Genomic DNA, 21,131 nt, shown 5'->3' on the forward strand with positions numbered 1-21,131 from the left:
TTCATTTTTTTTGTAGTTCACCTCAATCATAACTATCTTAGTTATTCCTATATCAACTGCTGCATTTGAATATACTTTTAGCAATAGTGAAAGAATGGTTGGTCCTCATCTTAGTAGAATTAATCCAACAACTTTGGAAGCATTGATGTGCTCGCGAATATGGTTGTGAGGTGAGGTGAAAGGTAAATAAATCAGAGTTTTATTTTATTATTGTACTTTCATTTCAATTTTTTACTGTACTTTCTCTATTTAAATTAATTTTTTTTTTCCAATTTGAAATTACGGTTTTATTTTTTCAATGTACTTTCTCTATTTAATTTTGTAGTTAATTCTTTGAGTAATTTACCAACTTGTCTCATCATTCTTGATGAAGAGGAAAATGATACCGAAGAATGTGTATGTAATATTGCCTACTCGCCGATTTTATAATGATCTGTTTAAATTATGTTATGACTTATTTTTGAAGATGTCAAGAATTTTTTGGAGAGCTAATAACTCTTTTTTTTATGTAATTCTTTATGTCGTGAAAATACTTTGTTTGTTATTATTAAGTATGGTCGAATACATGAATTAATTTTTCACAATGTTGTATTTAGAGGTTTGTCTGTTTCATGATTCAGTCATGTGAGAAGAAAAATTATTTTTTTTATTTTAAAAAATTTTGGGTCTCACGGGTCTACCCATCCCCGTTTCGTATTCGAGGTGGGGTAGGTCCGAAAAATATTTTACTGGGGTGAGACGATAATGGGTCAAAGTTTTTTTCATGGGAAGGGTCTTAGGTTTAGTCAAACCCGCCTCATACCTGTCCCATTGACATATCTATAGAGATCTCTCCCCAGTAAAAATACTGGAGAAACAAAAAATAGATATCAAAGTAAACTAAATATAAAAATCTATAACTGAAGCTGAACACAAAATCATAAAATTTCACTCATTAACATTTCTGAACACAACATCATGAAAAAAAAAATCTTTAATTTAAATACATCAAAAATACAATAACGATTTCGTTATGTTGGCTCGGAATAAAAAAAAAGATTCCACAGAAGCTTACATCAACCTACACTTTCCAAGGTTGAAACCAAACCAACCAGACAACCTTTGATAAGATGACTAATACATAGAAAATATAACACTCTTCCTTGCCTGGGCAAATCGTGGTTGTAAAATATCAAACTCACAAACATACAAAAATAGAATTCAACCTGCAGCAGTAGTACATAAGATGCAACGCATCAGGGCATCATCTTCATCTTCTTCATCATCAGCATCATCATCATTCTCGTACTTATAAAATGATAACTCATCCTGGGTAGGGGCTGGAGCAGGTTTCTTTTTGCTACCACTAAGTGAATTGATGGAATCCATAAGACACGTCTCGTGATACGCATGACAGCAGTAGAAAACATATATGGACACGTTATGTATCGAAAATGGATCAAAACACATGCAACATCTAGTGCCTCCTCTGACTTTTGGCTTCACCTCCATGCTTCTGATGCTTGGAGATCGCTCAGCCAACTGAAAGGACTGCTTTTTATCTGTTATAGTGTGCGACTCATCTTCTTCGTTACTCAAGTATATAGCACGTCTGGCTTCCTTATAGTACTTGATCAACAAATTAACACAATCGGCCTACAAGATTTAAATAATGATGATAATAAAACAGTTCACTTAAGAGGGTATGCAAGGAACTCTTGGGCAAGGATACCTTTAGGATAGCATTGCAGCCATGTCTGAGAGAAGTTTCTGTTCTATAGTCCGTGATGATTTTAACTAGACGGTCACGCAGCCTGAAATGTCTTGATTTAGAATAGATGAGCCTCACATGTAAAAAAAATTCTGAAAGGAAACAAGGGGGAGCCTTTGATGGTTTATAATCAGGATCTTCTGCTACCCAAAAAAAGGGAAGAATTTGGGTAAATGTGTGGACTATTGAATGACACGAGAAGGAGAAGATTTCACCAGGTTTCAGTATACAAAAATTCTGACGATACGGACTGAGTAAACTGGTCCTATTGGCGGTAACAGAATGCTCACAATGCATAGCAAGGGAATAAAGATCACACTCTTGTAGCACCAGACTGAAATTAAGCTAAATGTACTATTTTTGTATAAAATTTGACCTAGTGACAATTCTTCCGTGTAAAAAAGCCAAAAGAAGATGTTTGATGAATCCAGAGCTTCACCAAATATGCATATTTACTACAAGAATAAAACCAAAACCATGGAATGTTCTTACCGAGGTATCTCCAAACCATTCGGAACCCTATTCACAATATACAAGGGATCAAGATTACCAACAGTATGCTCCAAAAGTACCCCTACCTGCCAGTTGGGCAAAAGAAATGAATAAAACCAATCAAGAGGGAATTTCTAGAATAAAGTAAATGCAGTCTACCATTTGATCGGAGCAGTCAGTTGACAACTTACCATCTCTGGTTTGTTTAAACATTGCTTAATAAGTTCTTCCCAGAGTTCATCATCATTCTGCATACTCACAAATTCTATTGCCTGCAAATAATCAAGAGACATATACATCATATCACAACAACGTTTCAAAACTAATCAATGGATAATGGAGCATTAAGATGGGCACCTCTTCTACATCCCCCAACTTATTTATAATTACAGCCAAGGCTTGCTTTGCGTTTCCCATTCTTCCAAGGATAAAGACTTGCTCTTTCAACAGATCTCTTTTAACACAAATTTCATATGCCTGTGATTGGTTTTCATCAAGGATGTATAGCCACGAGATAATAGAATATTACACACAAATAACACACCCATGAAGCAAACCTTTTCCAGTGTATAATGCTGACTGTTTCGGAGAAAGGGTAGCAACATTTTTGGATCGTAGTCAGCATAGAGCTCAACCTGTTGAAAGTGGTCCAAATAAGGAAGAAACGTCAACTACATGTAGTGTGCAAAATATATATCCATCAAATACAATATGGAACAGCATTCCCTATTGGAAGATTTCCTAGAAAAAAGACTCCTTAATCTTGTCCCAATTTATTCCCTGATGATAGTGAATTATCCTTATTTGGAAGCAGAAAATAAGTAAATATTTGCCAAAGTTTACCAAAAGAAATTAACTAATATTTTGCTAAATTTCCCGTTCGTGTAACTTATCACATCTTTTTAATGGGCTAGGGCTCTTTGTTGGGCTGCTAGAAGCTTGGACCAGCGTGTATCTGTTTTGGTAATAGTGAAGAAAGGATTGACAGCAGTGGTGTTACTAACACTTATGAATCATGTTGAAACGCCAGGAGGATGTAAAATCATACAACAGAGGGTGATGAATACAAGGGTATGGTGGTGGATGGTGGCAGAAGGGGGATGGGGGTGGGCGATGATATATGTTCTGACTGTATACAGATGAAACTTGTGATGGTTCCAGACAACGAAAATCCAACTTCTTTTTCGGTTTCGCCATCTAATTGACAGTGCAGCAGTTGCAAGAGGTAGTCAGCTTTCTGGCGTGGACTAATGAAAATATTCTAACACTTATGAATCATGTTGAAGCGCTGGGAGGATGTAAAATCATACAACAGATGGTGATGAGTACAAGGGTATGGTGGTGGATGGTGGCAGAAGGGGGATGGGGGTGGGCAATGATATATGTTCAGATACAGATGAAACTTGTGATGGTTCCAGACAACGAAAATCCAACTTCTTTTTCGGTTTCGCCATCTAATTGACAGTGCAGCAGTTGCAAGAGGTAGTCAGCTTTCTGGCGTGGACTAATGAAAATATTCTAACACTTATGAATCATGTTGAAGCGCTGGGAGGATGTAAAATCATACAACAGATGGTGATGAGTACAAGGGTATGGTGGTGGATGGTGGCAGAAGGGGATTGGGGGTGGGCAATGATATATGTTCAGATACAGATGAAACTTGTGATGGTTCCAGACAACGAAAATCCAACTTCTTTTTCGGTTTCGCCATCTAATTGACAGTGCAGCAGTTGCAAGAGGTAGTCATCTTTCTGGCATGGACTAGTGAAAATATTCTCTTAAATATTTTCACTGTAAATAATCATCGTTTTTTATATTATTACATGTAATAAATTCTGGACAAAGTACAAATAAATATATAAATACAAACAAACAAGATAATTAAGGAGGTGGCTGATGACGGCGGCTGGAGGCGGTTTGAGGCAAGTGGTGGCTAAGAGTAGAGAACACTTGAAACTAAAAGTAAATACAAAAAAGGTTTCTTTTGACTGATTTTTAAAATTATTTGACTTTGACAGTTGACTAAAATTTTAATGGCCGTCTCGGCCGCCTGCTTGCCCACTGCGCCAATCAGATAGACTCGGGCCGCTTATAGAGACCGTCTTAGCACTGGAGGGACGGTCGAGGACTGCCTACCGTCATTTAGAGTACCGTTCACCCATAAAAAATGTTTAAGACAGCCCAGTAAACCAGGTCAAAGTTATAGTTAACAAATATTAAGAAAGTATAAGAAAACTAGATAAGCAGTGGAAGAGTACTAATACGGTTCTTGCTGCACAGGATGACAAGGAAACACAATAGCATTTCTGTTTGTCATAAAGAATCATGAGAAGAAGCACTTCGCTGCAAATACTTAAGTATCAAACGTGAAGGATCACACCTAAATTAGTTACAAACAATTTGCAATGAGGAAAATTAACCAAAAAGGAAGAAGTACCAAGGGGAGTCATTTGTTTCTGAAAAAACGAGTGCAGAACACTATCAACAATAACTAGATGAGACAAACATTGTTAACCAAAGAATCACATTGGATTATACCTTTTTCTTTTCACATCAGATTCAATTCACAATGTTTCATTTCTATTTTGGGTTCATTCAAATTTCACTACTCAGAGAGATTATAAATATGGCTTTAAATGAGAACTGTTCATTGCTAGTTTACTTGACATATTGGGACTAATGGTGTTTAACATATTTCTGATTATCCTTGGCCAAGAAAATAAAGATAAGTAAAGTGATAAAAACATTGCTGACGTGTGTAGATCATTGAAAAGATAAAGTACTAAAATGAGGGATGTTCAATCTCCACAAACCTGCATGTCATGGAACTCCATTCCAGCATGTGGATTCGACACATACAGGGAATGCAGATATAGATGCAAAAAGTATCGATAATCACATTCATTCTTCGCAGCCATAAGTTGTGAAACAACATCAGTTGGGCTTATGAGATCTCTCTGCTGAATAAACAATGGAACTGCGCGTTTGCAATCTATCATCATAAGTTGTGCAACCTGAAATGCCGTGTGAAGGAAACAAATAAGTCATAGAACTGTTAACTGTTAAAAAAAGATTATGAATATGATATTACAAATTTGTCTTGAAAATATTGATCTAACGTGGTAACACAGAAATGATCTACATTTAGTTTTCCAATTATATTTCTTACAGCATGACATGATGTGGTGTAATACACATAGCCGTATGTTTGACTTTGACAGTGAAGCAAAACTACAGAAATAAGTTTTGTAAAGTATTTTTGGAAAAGAACTGTAGAACAAAAGAATTTAAAGAAATGGAACCTGAGTTCAGGATCCCATAAAGGCAATAACGTGATAAAATCTAGCATGGAGTAACCACATGTTATTATGATAATGACTCACTCTACCAATATAGCGTTAAAAGTACCTTTTCCCGAATGCCATCATGCAAATCATGTTTTTCAATAAAATCAAATACACCTGGCTTCATAAGCTGAAACACATAGAAACTAATGTTAAATAAAGAACGAACAAGTGAATTTGAAGGAATAATAACTCCAATACCATACTCCACGATGGCACATCACAACCATTTGAAAAGGGTTCTGAATGTAGTAACTGACAAAAATTGAATCATTAAGCAAATCACTTACATCGGCATACAGACTGAAGCCTTTCTCATATTGCCCATCAATTACATAAAGCTCAGCCAGAGTCTGACATGAAAGTAAGCACCGTATAAGATGCATGAAGAAACATGTGTCAAACAGAATTTCCTGAAACTAACTTCTTTGAGTTCACCGGTCATAGAAGACGTATTCAGCTGAGGTTCAATAGCTGAGATAATGGGCAAAGCAGAATATATTACAGGTGGCCAAGTTTTAACAGTTGATAGGAGATCCTTGTGAAATGAAGTATTTGTCGCCAAAGCAACAAGAGCAACCTAGTTCATAAGAGAGATTAGCCCCAGTTACCGATTTAATATGATCACAAGTTATCACAACACAGAAATATGGGACGTGACCTGCATTAAACAGTTTCAATTACACACCTCATAAGCCGTATCACGTAGCCTTGGATTTTCCGTCGGAATGTAGGGAACCAGCACAGGAAGTTGACGGAGATGAGCAAAATGGAAAATCCACCTGAATCAAGTACCACACCACCAGTTAATGAAACAAACTGAGAAATTGTTTCTCAACTAGATATCTGTATGCATATGAATGTATTTACTATCTTACCTTTCCCATGCAGAAGCTGATCCGCGCAATAATTTTGGACATAATGAAGCCGCTTCGGCATATTTGCGTTCCACAATCAGATGGTCAAGATATCCTGATCCCACCTGTATGGATCTGACAAATTAGAGTGTATACTCTGTAACGTGCATCCTTAGAGTGCTCTGCCACATCACCACAATGTTGTGGCTAGTTATAATTATTTAAAATCTGTAAGTACCTTGCTGTGCAAAATCCATTTAGAAATTAATATTTACCACTCTATATTTGCAAGAGCTCTACAACTTATGTAAAAGATAAAACATTTACATTCTGCATAAAACAACTTCTTGCCATAGCATATGCGGATCAACCCCAAGCTTCAGAGTAATAAATGGGAAAGCATTGGATGTGAAAAGTGCCGGAGAGAGAGAGAGAGAGAGAGAGAGAGAGAGAGAGAGAGTAATAAATGGGAAAGCATTGGATGTGAAAAGTGCCGCAGAGAGAGAGAGAGAGAGAGAGAGAGAGAGAGAGAGAGAGAGAGTAATAAATGGGAAAGCATTGGATGTGAAAAGTGCCGCAGAGAGAGAGAGAGAGAGAGAGAGAGAGAGAGAGAGAGAGAGAGATGACTAATTTGCATTAAATAAACTATTTTCAGAGTAATTAATGGGAAAGCATTGGATGTGAAGAGAGAGAGAGAGAGAGAGAGAGAGAGAGTCCATGGCAATCAAATAATGACTAATTTGCATTTTCAAACCTATAAATAAACTATTTTCGGAACCACGCCAACACAAACCAGAAATACCTGTTTTGGTGTATGCAAATATTATCCATCTTATTCTCACTCATAAAAAGTACTGAAAAGTATACACCATAAGTATATCCAACCGTCGTGCATTGCGATATGAAAAGCTGTAATAAAGTGTTACTATGATGTAACAAAGATCATGATAGATATTCTACAGAACAATGATCGTTTGAAAATCCTTTAAAAGTAAATTGCAGTCTGTTCATTAACCATTGAAAAATAACATTCGGAGATCCCTTGGTAAATTTATTCACACACATCATAATTCACAATTGTATGGTTAAAATAACATATCGAATACGCTACCAAGAATTTGTAAGAACCTATGGTGAAAATCTTAAAATTAGCAGCCCAACCTCAGTGCACTTGAAATGAAAGGAAAAAATCTAAAGGTACGGTGGTTTCTATTACCTAAGGTTAGCATGTGTCAGATGGAAGTAAAAGTCGCGACAGATGACCTTAGGTAGCATCACTAGCTAAAATAACTGACCAATCTTGGATGACAAGCAACAACAGATGCAATTCAAAAACCTAGCACGTCCAAATTTGAACAAACTACCTCATCAAGAAGCTCACTCCGTCCCTTACCAGCTTCAACGGCTTCCAAGGCTTTCTCATGCCATCCATGTTGAACCAGCCACGCTATGTGATCTTCTGCATCCCTATCAGCCAAAAAGCAAATAAAGATTATAGTTCAGAATCTTTGACTAACTTCAAATAAAATGTGAACATAGTATGATCACGATGATCAAGAGATAATGACTTCTTAATTTTTCCTTTGAACTTATTTAGTAGGATATGGAGAGAGTGATTTTATCTTGAATGCCAGATGCCTAGAAATATTAAATCAGAAAACAAGATAAACATGCCAAAAGCCTCTTGGCTTGATGGCATGGTCTCTCCCGTTAAGGGAAATCTCCTCTCCCCCACCCCCCTTTATTAAAAAAAGATTTAAAAAAATAATGATGTAACAACAGCAGCAGCAGTAATATTGATAATAGCAAGCCTCAAAATAAAATATTATGACAAGACACGATGTTTTTCTTAATCTCTCTATAAAAATTAACCACAATCAATCATGCTAATGAATAAGGACCAGAAAGAAACCAACTCCTAACTGGATTGACTGAAGATCTTTCCACACATTTAAATCACGTGGAGTTTCATGACATCATACTCCTCCAAGTCGCAACAGCCTACTAAAACCTGGTTCAGCGAAATTGGTGGAAGACACGAACATGATCAGCTAACTAGATAGAGCTAACAGCCTCATGGCTTTGCTATTCAAAACACATAAAATGATCAATTTGGAGTTAACATATATACACGAAATGTAGTTCCTGACAACCAAAAATTTACACACACCACATAAGTCTATAGGTTATCCTTGAATCCATTATTCTGTTTACACATATTTATAATAACATAAGGTGTGATTGTTACAAAAAAGGCAAAACTAAGATGATCGAGCAATATTCATGTGTATACTAAATAATAGGCTTTTATAAATAGCATATCAAAGCAAAGCTATGAACATGTTTCCAACACGCCATCTGAATCTGAATAAACAAAGATAACAGGAGTGTATTTGATGGAAGATGAGGAAAAGGTATCAATGACCTAGGTTTAGCAATCACAACATCTTTTGGGGACACGATGTAGTATAAGGGTTCATCTCCAGCAGCCCACTGACCACCAGCATAACTGCTACCTAAATCACAGGTACAATGGCATCTTCATCACAGATATCATTCAACAACTCACAACAAAATGAATACATTGAAATGAGATTACATATAAAAGCAAGTAAACCTGACTACCTGAGAAAGGAGAATGAGCAAGGGAATAATCTTTGGCCTTGTAATGTTCGAAGCCAAGAACAGGTAATGCATCAGTTGCCAGCTCATCATTAGTCCAAGAGACAACTCGCACTTCGGGTCTCTTAGCATTTCCCTATTGTTACAAGATCGACCCATTTAAGCAAGTTGGTTCACTCAACTTCATACAGAAACAAAAGGGAAGATCATTCCGTTATAATGCAAAGTTTTTCATAAACAAGCTAACATATGGTTGTGGTAAAGGTGGTCGAGAGCTCATACAAAAACCAACCTCCATCCCTAGAAAGTGGAATATCCACAAGACCAACCATAGGAGACCTATAAGCCAAAGGCACTAAATGCAAAGTTTTTCATAAACAAGCTAACATATGGTTGTGGTAAAGGTGGTCAAGAGCTCATACAAAAACCAACCTCCATCCCTAGAAAGTGGAATATCCACAAGACCAACCATAGGAGACCTATAAGCCAAAGGCACTAAAACCATAAAAACAAGCCATTAATACATTCAAATACAACCAACTCCAACAATATGACACTGGCATGGTTTGATAGAACTATAGCTCAGTACGAGGAGTATCACACAGCTCTTGTTGCATAAAGCAAGCTGCAATCACGCAATGCTGAAGGAAAACAGCATTACCATTCCACAGAGTAAATACCTGGCGTGAAGGAACACTGCTGCTAAAGTCCTTCTCACCATCTTCTTTCCCAGAGATATATGCCAGAGCTACCAAAGAATTCCCAAAGGGCGCAATTCCTGAAATGAAATAGCTGGTTTGAAAAGATGCCACAATATCCACCTGGTTCATGCTAGACATTGAAAAATGCTTAAATGTCCCCTCAGCGCCGTTAATTTGGTTGGTTCTAATCGACGCAACTTTAACAGATGTTCCCCATCCAATGACCAGCAGAGTATCATCCTAGTGCCAGAATAAAACATACAATATGAATCACATCAGTATCTAGAATATTGCTAAGTATTTATTTCACATGGTATTCAAACCTGCCAGACTAAATGAGGCAGCAGAAGCTCAGGGCGTGGGCTCCCTCGAGGTCTTTCGATGAATGTTACACGCTGATCATTAGAAGCATCATAAACTTTTACACCAGCATCATTAGCCCAAGCAATGAGATTAGTTCTCCATTTCACCGCATGAATTGGGCCTTCACCAGAGTGCAAAATCTGGGAGAAAGATAATAATTCAACTGAGCGGCCATGGTTTCAGAAAGTTTAAGAAAATTTAACGCTTGAATAAAGCATGCCAGGAACCTAGATAAACCTGGTCTCTATAGCCTATCCATTTCTTCATGTTGAGGTATAAGTTACCAGCTAAACCTCCAGTAACAAATCTTCTTGATGATTTTCTTGAATATTCTGGGTCTAAAGCAATGGCTTTCATAGGGCGATGGTACTCGAACTTCATTCTCTCCTCAGTAAAAAGACTATTTATTACAACAGAACCATCATCAGAGCAGCTTCCAATGTATTCACCTTCGATGTCAAAGCAAAGATCATTTACAGCAGATGTATGAGGATTAAATTCTTTAACCTGGAGGGAAAAAGAATTATGTTATTCATGTAATCGTCAATCAATGAGTTGCATCAGATAACACAACCAAGTTATATCATCAACTACCAAGAACTCTTGCTTGAGAGACTCCGATGCACTCTACATGATACAACAAGGTCATAGGGCATGCTTTAAATATGCTGAAAATAAATCTACGCTGTTAAGCTATGAGATTGTACATACTTAAGAAGTTTATTAAAACGGAAAAATTAAACTTTTACAAGCAATTTATGCATTATCTATCAATTATGTACTTGAACTTTCAATTAAATATTTTGGAATATTTCTAAATTGGCACAATAACTTCTATCAATCATCGAGCCAAACGCAGGAAAGAAACCAACTTAAAAGTTAGGTTCACATATCCTTAATCATTCTGAAACCAAAAACTCCCAACATAAAAAATACAGTGGACCCAATCAACAAACACCACAAAACCAAACAACAAAATACAAGAACCCGACGTACTTGATTTCCAAGAAAATCAAGAATGTGAACAGAGCCACCATGAGTACCCAGCGCGATCATTCGTTCGGCAACGGCAATACACGAAGCGGCGTCACTTTGTAGGAGCGCTGGCACGCTGCCACCCATCCGCTGGTACTTGAGGCGAGGCTCATCTTCCTCTTCCTCCTCCTCAGCTTCCGAATTTTCTTCATCTGAATCTTCTTCTCTTTCATCGTCGCCTTCCATTCCGTTCTCAGACGGCTTCGGTGACATTCTGGTTAAGCTTGATGCAAAGAGAGTACCTTGCTATTTGATTCAAAGTTGTTATACTCCAAGGATCTGACTTGGTGGATCGATCCAATATGGCAAGTAACTACATAGTGGGTTTTCGTGATCATACATCAAGCACTATGATATATAATTAAAAAAAACAGAGGAGATAAAACAAACCCAATCCAACTTTTTGAAATGGAGATGTGCTGCTAAAAACAATATTGAACGAAACTCACAATCACATTATCTTTCTTTACTAATAAGACTAAATGTAACTAAACTTTGATCCATGTAAATAAAATAAAACCTAACTTGTCTTTTATGTAAGAAATTACATACAAATCATTACGATATCTTCCAATTCATTATTTTACACTAACACAACAAAAATACAAATAAGCATCAACACCCCAACTCAAAATCTTGTGAAAATACAATCGCCACACAAAAGTACAAAATTCAATGAACAGTGCGCGAAAAAATTCTTAGAAATAGAAGAATCAGAATACCCTGACCATTGCTAAAATTATTAGAAGTAAGAAACATTTCAGAAAAATAGGCTCTCTTATAGAAATAACAAAATAAAGAGCAAAATTTAAGGAGAAGAATAACAATTCACGGAGTGCACAGATTCCAAAAAATTTAACCAAAATCTCTTACCTCTGAAACTATTGATTTGAAAGAAGATTTTTAAGAAAATGGAGAAAAGAAAGAACCTGATGTGTCTGAGTTATTGGGGAAAATCCTGAAAAACGTGAGAGAATGCATATATATATATATATATATATATATATATATATATATATATATATATATATATATATATATATATATATATATATATATATATTTGATCACATAGAACATGAAATTCGGGTTTCACAATACGAGACACGTGTTGAGCGATAATTTTGATCATTCATTCATGATAAACTGAATAATCATAATTTATTCACTCAGTATATATGTTCAGTGAATAAAAACACTGACATAAACAAAATCGGATATGAAAAGGTTTATTAAGTACAAAGAAGTAGAGAACATTGGGTTGATTTCTGTTAGTTAATCACTTCTCAAATGTTATAAATACTAATAACAGAGTAATCTCATTGTATACATGTAGTAACAAGTGTTAGTCTATATAAATCTTCATTATATTTTTTATTATAAAATATTTTAATAATTTACATTGTACTTAGTTTTTAAATATCAAAATAAAACCATAATTTTAAATTTTGATGGTTTTTAATTATGATTTTTAAGTTAAGTTTCATTATTTTCCAAATTTCCATGAAAATATATAGGAATAAAGGATAATTAATTAATATAAGGTCTCTTCTTTTATTAATAACATAGATTGTTAGACAAGCAGGGTTCTGAGCCCAGTCCAGAAGACCCGAAACCAGTTTCACGGCAGAATCACATTCAATCAAGATAGTATATGATTTTCTTTTTCAATTTTTTGTAATATCTAACATTAATTCACGATATTATATCTCTGGTTGCTAACTTATTATTAAATTTCAATATAATTTTGACTAATGTATTTATTTTCAGATTTTGTGTATTTATCAAAATTAAAAATGTATATGAAGTTTCACGATTTGCCGACCAATCGGCCAGGTTGTGAGGCGGGTTCACTTTTCCTTGGTAGGATAGATCTTGAAATTCATTGAACTCTTTCCGATCTCATTGTCATCCCCTACTTACATACATAAAAATGAGTTAATTAGAATTTTTATTGAAGGGGAAAATCCACCAGAAATAGACGATTTGATTTTAAAATGCTTAATTTCTTTAAATCATCATATTTTGCAAATTCGATACAAATTACAAATTTGATATCTATTCAACTATGCGACTGGAGACTGAGTGACGCCACGAATCATGCTCAGTGCCACACAGGGCTGGTCAACCGGTACCTGAAATTCAGACAAAACACATAAATCAACTCCAACAATAATGTGTGTTTGTGTATGAATAAGAAGAACTTTATTATTTATTTGGACAAATTATTTAATATTAATTAACAATATATCTGTTTTCTATATTTGTGGAAATGTGATTATTTTGCGTTTCGATTACTGACAATTAATCGGTTCCTTTCAAGAAAAACTCTTTCAAGATTTTCTGACACATTTTTTTTCTAGTAAAAAGAGAGACAAGGATAAGACAATGATTGAAATTAACTGAGATTTTCCCAAAGTAAGAAATAAGGCTTGGTTTTTTAAAAAACAGAAAAGAAAAATAGACTTACAAAGTGGCCAGCTCCAAGAATCCAGTAGAAATGTAAGTTCTTGTAAAATTTGAAATAACCCTTTGTCATCTTTTCTTGCCCGCAATAGATTGGTGTTCTATCCATGCTCAAGAAACTTCTCAGCCCATCCCATCTGCCATATAAAAATGAATTAATTACATCTTAGCGAATATATATATATATATAAAGACGACGTATATCAAAACCATGTGCGAGAAACTCGCCTTTTACTTACTTGAGCTTTGACACCCATGCTTCGGTTCCTTTTGTTGAGCAGATGACATCTAACTGCATGATCATGGATTGGAAACCAATTCATATCATTTTATTACAAATTTAATCTGTACAAATGAACATTATAATTTGAAGTATGTTAAGTCGAAATTCTAAAAAACATTAATGTTTCCTTAATAAAAACCAATTTGCCTGCAATGAGGGCTGGGGGGACACGAATAGAATTCTTACTTGGCCGCTGTAAATGGTCATATTGACTCCTTTAGCCAGCAACTCATCAACCTAAGATGGTTTAAAAAATTATTAAGATTTCATTCGATAAGATATATTTGAAATCTATATATTACGATTATAGTTTAATTGTTTAACAATGAAATATCATATCAGATTTTAAATTCATATAATACTAATTTACGCATTACTTAAATAAAATAGTTGAATTTCAAATGACTCTATTATTTAATGAACTTGAAATTCATATTGATTAACATGGTGGATTGCTTCTCTAAAACTACAGAAATACGTTAGAATATAAGTTGTTTGGAAAATCGCATCAAATTGTGTTTCACTGATCTCTAGATTTGCTTAATGTTTTAGTAGAAATGGATTTAACTACAAAATAACAGACCACAAAGATTTTCTATAACAGATGAGTCTCAAAAGCGAGCTAATTTATTGAATAGATTCAAGGATGCATGAAATCTTATAGGCACAGAATTTCAATTTTATTTCCAATATGATCATGGGTTCGGTCTGCTGAAAAGCAGAGTTAATGGAGCTTAGATATTCAGTGAACATACTCGAAAGTCAGAAATCTTGGGCGATCAAAGACGACTCTATGCAAGAAAAGAACCAAAAAATGAAATATTTTCAATATTTTCTGCGTAAAGTCATGAAGAAATTGACGTCTACTATAAAAAATGAAATATTTTGAGATGTGAGATGAATCAAGAACTCTGTTTCACAAAATACTCAAATCTGTCACCTCATCGATCCTTGGCTTCATGAAATCTGCTTCTAATGCAGAGAAAACAAGATCTGATTGCCCACCCCATCTGCAAACACAACACAAGCCCATCATCAATATGAAAACAAAAAATTTACTGAATTGTTGAAAACATACAAAAATTCACATACTGAACATCTTTTGGTATAATCTTCAGTTTCTTTTTTATCACACCATTCATTAAACTATCAAGATCACCATCACCACCTGCAGTAGACCTCATTGAATTCAAATATCTCGAGTACCGGTTAATAGCTATGTGCTGAGATAGCTCCGAAGCTGTTAATGATACAGGGTCCATCCCTGAATCCAATAGGAAATTGTAGAAATCCTGCAAATATTCCATCAAGAGAGATTAAATCCATCGAGAATTGATTCGTCGGAATCAATTTTAAGATTTGGAGGAAATATTTAAGGGACATGGAGAATTTTTACAACTGAGTTACTGCTAGTAGTAATAACATCCTCGAGCTCGCTCCATGAGTCGGTAGCCTCTTCGAACTCACCGGCATCAAGTTCTTGTTTAATTTGCTCAGCCAAACTGTTTTCTGAATGTAAATTTATCATCATAGCAACAATATATTTTCTTCTGAGAAACAAGAACATGAATGAAGCAAAAGTAGACCTGTTTGATTTTTTTAGGCCATTGTTGTCTAGCCTGGAGACATCTTTGAGGAGAGGACCCCATGAAAACTGCAGTAAACATGTGAAATCTTGGAACATTACTTGACAAAGTTGCCAAAATCTACATTTAATTTAGAATGTTGAGTTCATACCACAAAATCTTCTGGTGAAATCCAAGTGTCACCCAATGCAATTCCTAGGTACAAGAAAAATTACAAATCAGAAATCTCGATAAATTTCAAGATTCAAGCTTGGGTTCTTCTTAAAACATTGAAATGTTAGATTTTTTTCCATTAGAGAATAATGATCACCTCCAAGTTTGAGCTTTAATTTTCCAGATTCTACAGCTTTGAGAACTGATAATCCAAGGGTAACAGCATATTTTCCTCCATAAGATTCTGCAACTATATAAAGTGGGCTCTTTTGGAGAGACTGGTTTCTATTAAAAACTTGAATCAAAAGTGTAGTTAAATCAGTCGCAGCTTCATAATCAGTTTTCACCAAAATTTTTGGATCTTCCACAAAACTGTATCCAGTTCCAACAGGATTATCCTACACGAAAACAAAATAAATAAATAAAACAAAAAATATAGAATTATCTAACATTGGATCATTCTGAGGACACAATTCTCACCACGAATAAGAGATCGGCAACGCTCAGCCATGTCGAATTTCTAGGCTTCAAATCTGTATCCAATGGCCCAATTTCTTCAAAATTCCCAATCCCAACTCCAGAAGCACCCTAATTAACCAGATTCAGGCAATAGTGTAAAATCTCAATCAGAGGAAAAGGGTATCATTCACTTGATAATGTGGATCAAGATGTGCAACGATCTTTAAAAATTTATTAAGTATAATAATATACTGACAGGTCCACCCTGTAGCCAAAGAATGATTGGCCATGGCTTGTTTGGATCTTGCTCCCTGTTTGGACTTCTGTAATACCACCAAAACATGTGGGCTCCTGTTGCATATACATGCACAATACAGTCCAAACAAGACACGAAATCAGAGCAGTGAAATGAACGCAATTCTCATCCGAAACATGAAAAATGAAAGAAATAAAAATTGAAACTTTTCAGAAAACAAAAAAAAAAGCTTACTGGGCCTGACTTCAGCATATCCCCACGCCTCTGATCCATCTCCAGTTCCTGCAGCTTTAGCTGCTGATACTCGAAGAAAAAACGGAATGAAGAACACGAGATAAGCAAAAAGAGGTACAACAAAATGGGACTTTTCCATTACAAAAGCAGGAAAAAGTCAAACTTTTCCACTCCACAGAATTAAAAAAAAAAAAAGCAATAGGCAGTGCAGAAGTGGGATTGTGGCACAGTGGGAGTGAGGTTTTATATGCAAAAATGGGATCGTGATTGGACGGTGTTCTTTAGTTCTCGTCTCTGACTTCAACAGAAATAACCAAAAAAGTGGGGGTGCAAATCAATAGGAGAGACCAAAGCTACTTGATTTAACTGTTTATTTCTATTTAATTTTTCAGCACCCCGTGTCTTAATTCTTTAGTGAGTGACTTTTTTATGGGTAAATTTATTGGAGTATATGATAAAAAAATTAAAATAATTCTTTTAAGTTCTAAAAATATATATTTTTTTACAAAAAGTGGTCATATTCTCATATTGAATGTGATTTGTAAATATATATTTATGATAGATTAGCACATATCTCTATTGTTTATCTAATGTGAAACCTATATATTTTGTGAGTTCATAGCAGATGAACGGTAAATGATACACTAATTAATTGTAGCACGTCCCGTGTAATGTTTAATCGGAGTAATTTATCATCTAACTCTAACAATTATTATTTTTAAAAAATAATTTTTTTAAGTGTATTTCAAATACATTTACGGAGTTCATTTTAGAGGAAGTTGGTGAAAAATCCCCAATCAAAACATTTCTTTGGTTCATTCCCTACCCACAAAATTGTGGTACTATGTCATACAAATTGCGGCACACTTCATGTAGAAATGTGGTACACTTCATGTGGAAATGTGATACTAAAAAGTATTCAGGGACTGAACACAAAAAAAATCGACGGTAGAACACTGAAAGCCAATTTACCGTTCATTTTAACTAAGAAATGATTATATCCCTGTTTAATTTTCCTATATTTATGGCGGTGGCACGCCTAGATGGAGATTGCATGCAGAAGATGAATAGTCACTTTCTAGGCAACTAGAAAGACACATTAGTCAAGTTTTATTCGTTTAAGCCCCCATTTTTTTTATTTTTTCCATTATTATATCTGGTGAGATAAAACTTAAGAAGTGATCCTAGAAATAATTTTTGACGCCTAATTCTGTCACACTCGATATTTATTTGGGTACATAATCTACTTATGCACACTCAATTTCTTTGACTTGATAAAAAGTGAAAGAATATTCACCTTTTTATGAAAGAAACGTTTCTTGCATTTTGATAACTTTTCTTTTATTTCCTTATATATATATACAAGGAAATAAAAGATGATAACTTTTCTTTTATTTCCTTATATATATATATATATATATATTGAGATTTTATTTTATATTCACCCATAAAATTTTTCGAATCTCCAATAAAATTTCTTTTATTTAAATTTGCATGTTGCTAAAAAAATCATATTTCGTCTCGATTGCACCATGGATAAAATACTAAGTAGAACCGTACTTAGCATTTAATATTTCAAATAGGGATGACAATGGGTAGGGTATGGATCGGATTTCATACATCCATCTCCATACCCATTTATTAAATTCATCCACATACTCATCCCCATACCTATCGGGTATTGAATTTCATTCTCATCCTCATACTTATCGGATTATCGGATACCCATACTCTGCCCAAATACCCTATTATCATATATAATTGAATTTTTTTCAAATTTAAATTGTTTCAATGAAATTATGAATATTTCAAAAATTATTTAAATTAACAATAAAAAAAATTATTAATGATAAAAATTTACAAAATAAACTTTATAGAAAAAAACAAAATATTAAAAATATTTTATATTAGTTGAACAAAAGTATGCAATTCAACAAAAATATAGTAGAATTTACATCATATCCAAAAATTTATAATTCAATTGACTAATAATATATGAGCTACCCCTAGTTTAATCATATGTAAACATTATCAACCCAAAATAAAATTAGATCGGTTTATCTCCGAACTAATTGTACATGTCTTCTTCACTTGACATTGTAGAAGGAATACAATGAACTAAGGCACACATATCTTCATCTCCGATTTAATCATACATGTCTCCGAACTAAGGAATACGATGAACCATAATCAAGAAATAAATCATTTTTCAATTTTTGAAATCAAACATGGAATAAACTTACCAGTGGAAAAAATGAGAAATTTAATGAAAAATAAAAGAGTGGTAAAACCTTGAAACGTAAAAGTTAGAGTGAAAGGGAACAAAAAAGAAAATGTATCGATTTACTTGGATTTGAGAAGATGCATCTTCAATATAAATAAATATAATTACTATATATACATATATACATATATATATATATATATATATATATATATATATATATATATATATATTAATTTAAACGGGTAATCGGGTCGGGTGTGGGTCGGATTATATCAAATCCGCCTCCATACCCGAACCCGAAAATCCCCATACCCAATTACCCAATTATTTTATCGGGTCTAAAAATCCCTCTATACCCTCTTCTATTCGGGTCGGGTATCGAATCCTCCAATGGGTTCGGAAGAAATTGTCATCCCTAATTTCAAATCAAAAAAATATAAAAATGACAAAATGGATCACAAATAATTAATGCAGGCGAATTGAGCAATATAAAGTTATAAAAATGGAATTGATGAGGTTTTAAGATAAGAGTAGTATCACCAAACTATATTTAAGGGTTAAATTTTAATTTAGTTAGGCAAGATCCATAAAAATTTACGAGTCTCAAATGTCCAAATCAATTTTGAACTTTTAGATTTTCCGTAATAGTCTACTTTTATGTCAGCATGATTTAATTATGAACATCACATGTATTGATATCAATATTCACCGTTAGTCAAGCTACTCGTGAGTAACTCAGTCAAAACTTGACTTGAGTTCGATTCGAACTCGAACTCGAATTAGCTCAAAGTCCTCTATTCTAGTGGTAGGTTGAAACTTCCAGCTAGCATGAATTGGATCACAAATAATTAATACAAGCGAATTGGACAAAGACTAAATTAATAGTCATTATTCGGACGAGAATTTAAAAAAATAAAAAGTTTAACCTTGTTAAATTAAATATGTAAATCAGTCGTCGGCTCCTTGTAACTTGTAACTATCGTCTACTGGTCATATCGAAGCATGAAAATGGGCTGTAGGCAGATTCCGCCTTTCTGTTGGAGTCGACGAAGGCAGCTGGCCTAGGAAATTAATTAACACGGTGAGATTAACGTTATTTGTGTTTTTTCTTTTCTGTCGTTCTTTTCTTTTTTTTAAAAAAAACAACTAATAGCTAGGTTAGCTTGTCTGTTTTTAAAATATTTGTGGATAAAGTATTAAATCAATGAACGAATGGTTTAAATTTGAATAATAATTAATATCACCTTAGGTAATACTATATATAAATATTAATGGGTCATCTCACATATATATAATTGATGTAGTCAAAAATTGTGATTATTCGGACTATTCTGTAAGTTTGTAAACGGTTCCAAGTAATCATATACGGGTATTTCAGCTAACTAGTAAACGTGTGCCAGTAACTGGTGGAGAGAAAATTTTATAGGTTTTCTATCACCTGAGTCACAAACAAATGTCATAAACTTCGGAGTTTGCCGACATAAATACTCTAACACTCAAGTAAGAAAACAATTTAAAGATGTTATCTGAAAGCTATGGAATTTAAAGAGTCTTGAACAATGATAATCATATCCTATTTATAGATTCTTTGTAGTGTATGGAGGGTTTGGGTTTTTATAATTAATTTGGACCTCAAAAAATGAATTAAATAATTAAATTGAGTCACTGCCCATCAATAATCAAACTACCAAAAAAAAAAAAGTTTGATGTGGAGAACTTTAAAATATTTGAAAAATAATTTATATTTTAAATTTATTTTTACTCACCTTTTACTCGAGTCGAGGGACCATAAACCAAGTGGTTTGTAAAAAGCGTGCACCTAAATATATTGACTAATTATAGTCGTATAAATATCGAATTTGTCTCATTTTATCTATCATCGTATATTCAAGTAGATAACACGCTCTTATCTAATAAATATGAAATGCTAAACACAAATTTGAAAATGGGAATATGAAAACTACACAAGAAAATAATTTAAAGTTACACGGATATCTGTAAATTTATATGAAATTTAAACAAAAAATATTAAATTCTAACAAAAAATATTTATTTTCAAAACAATATTGATTGTGCATGTAAAACATACGCTTGGGCTTGATAGGCCCAGATAGAAATTGGTTCATATAGCTGTATAGTGCTCACCGAGGCCCAACCTATGTAACAGCCTTTGCAGCCCGTTAAATATAAAAGAAAAACAATGAAAATTGACTGCTGTAACAATTTTTTTAATCCTCAATATGCTATTTTTTAAAATATTTTTTCAATGATAATGTCAATAAATATAAGAATAAAACCTATAT

At 34.0% G+C, this 21,131-nt stretch overlaps 2 protein-coding genes across 5 annotated transcripts; both read right to left on the bottom strand.

The window, feature by feature from the left end:
- Nucleotides 1–917: 917 nt before the first annotated feature.
- Nucleotides 918–12,124, bottom strand: LOC140834590 (vacuolar protein sorting-associated protein 41 homolog). Of its 2 annotated transcripts, none has more exons than XM_073199597.1 (20): nt 12,038–12,124; nt 11,126–11,477; nt 10,367–10,636; nt 10,090–10,269; nt 9,746–10,006; nt 9,069–9,201; nt 8,869–8,959; nt 7,808–7,910; nt 6,465–6,568; nt 6,275–6,368; nt 6,011–6,166; nt 5,877–5,939; nt 5,651–5,716; nt 5,056–5,256; nt 2,800–2,877; nt 2,600–2,719; nt 2,434–2,514; nt 2,243–2,328; nt 1,712–1,793; nt 918–1,635 (listed from the first exon to the last, which is right to left on the bottom strand). In XM_073199597.1, exons 2-20 carry the CDS (start codon nt 11,375–11,377, stop codon nt 1,201–1,203), a joined length of 2,856 nt encoding a protein of 951 aa, XP_073055698.1. In that variant the 5' UTR covers nt 11,378–11,477; nt 12,038–12,124; the 3' UTR covers nt 918–1,200. The 2 variants fall into 2 exon arrangements, with proteins under 2 accessions (XP_073055698.1, XP_073055707.1); XM_073199606.1 differs by having other exon boundaries at nt 11,126–11,410; nt 12,038–12,101.
- A 971-nt stretch (nt 12,125–13,095) lies between these two features.
- On the bottom strand, nt 13,096–16,959 carry LOC140834605 (serine carboxypeptidase-like 51). Of its 3 annotated transcripts, XM_073199626.1 has the most exons (13): nt 16,602–16,953; nt 16,368–16,462; nt 16,133–16,240; nt 15,810–16,050; nt 15,651–15,694; nt 15,500–15,567; nt 15,310–15,415; nt 15,006–15,205; nt 14,854–14,923; nt 14,100–14,150; nt 13,870–13,922; nt 13,635–13,767; nt 13,096–13,299 (listed from the first exon to the last, which is right to left on the bottom strand). In XM_073199626.1, the coding sequence occupies exons 1-13, from the start codon at nt 16,738–16,740 to the stop codon at nt 13,231–13,233; spliced, it is 1,377 nt and encodes a 458-aa protein (XP_073055727.1). In that variant the 5' UTR covers nt 16,741–16,953; the 3' UTR covers nt 13,096–13,230. The 3 variants fall into 3 exon arrangements, with proteins under 3 accessions (XP_073055727.1, XP_073055720.1, XP_073055737.1); XM_073199619.1 differs by having other exon boundaries at nt 15,310–15,567; nt 16,602–16,957; XM_073199636.1 differs by lacking the exon at nt 13,096–13,299 and having other exon boundaries at nt 13,859–13,922; nt 15,310–15,567; nt 16,602–16,959.
- Between the last annotated feature and the right edge of the window lie 4,172 nt (nt 16,960–21,131).

Source organism: Primulina eburnea, chromosome 1, assembly GCF_022965805.1.
Source record: "Primulina eburnea isolate SZY01 chromosome 1, ASM2296580v1, whole genome shotgun sequence".
NCBI lineage: Eukaryota > Viridiplantae > Streptophyta > Magnoliopsida > Lamiales > Gesneriaceae > Primulina > Primulina eburnea.

What these genes read in the sequence shown, in the direction of transcription:
- LOC140834590 (XM_073199597.1), bottom strand. Translation starts at nt 11,377, where the DNA reads ATGTCACCGAAGCCGTCTGAGAACGGAATGGAAGGCGACGATGAAAGA. An exon ending in TGCTCATTCTCCTTTCTCAG is followed by an intron (nt 8,960 to 9,068) that starts GTAGTCAGGTTT and finishes CCTGTGATTTAG; the next exon opens with GTAGCAGTTATGCTGGTGGT. An exon ending in AATGGTTTGGAGATACCTCG is followed by an intron (nt 1,794 to 2,242) that starts GTAAGAACATTC and finishes AAGACATTTCAG; the next exon opens with GCTGCGTGACCGTCTAGTTA.
- LOC140834605 (XM_073199619.1), bottom strand. Translation starts at nt 16,740, where the DNA reads ATGGAAAAGTCCCATTTTGTTGTACCTCTTTTTGCTTATCTCGTGTTC. An exon ending in TTTGGCTACAGGGTGGACCT is followed by an intron (nt 16,241 to 16,367) that starts GTCAGTATATTA and finishes CTGGTTAATTAG; the next exon opens with GGTGCTTCTGGAGTTGGGAT. An exon ending in TTGCCGATCTCTTATTCGTG is followed by an intron (nt 16,051 to 16,132) that starts GTGAGAATTGTG and finishes GTTTTCGTGTAG; the next exon opens with GATAATCCTGTTGGAACTGG.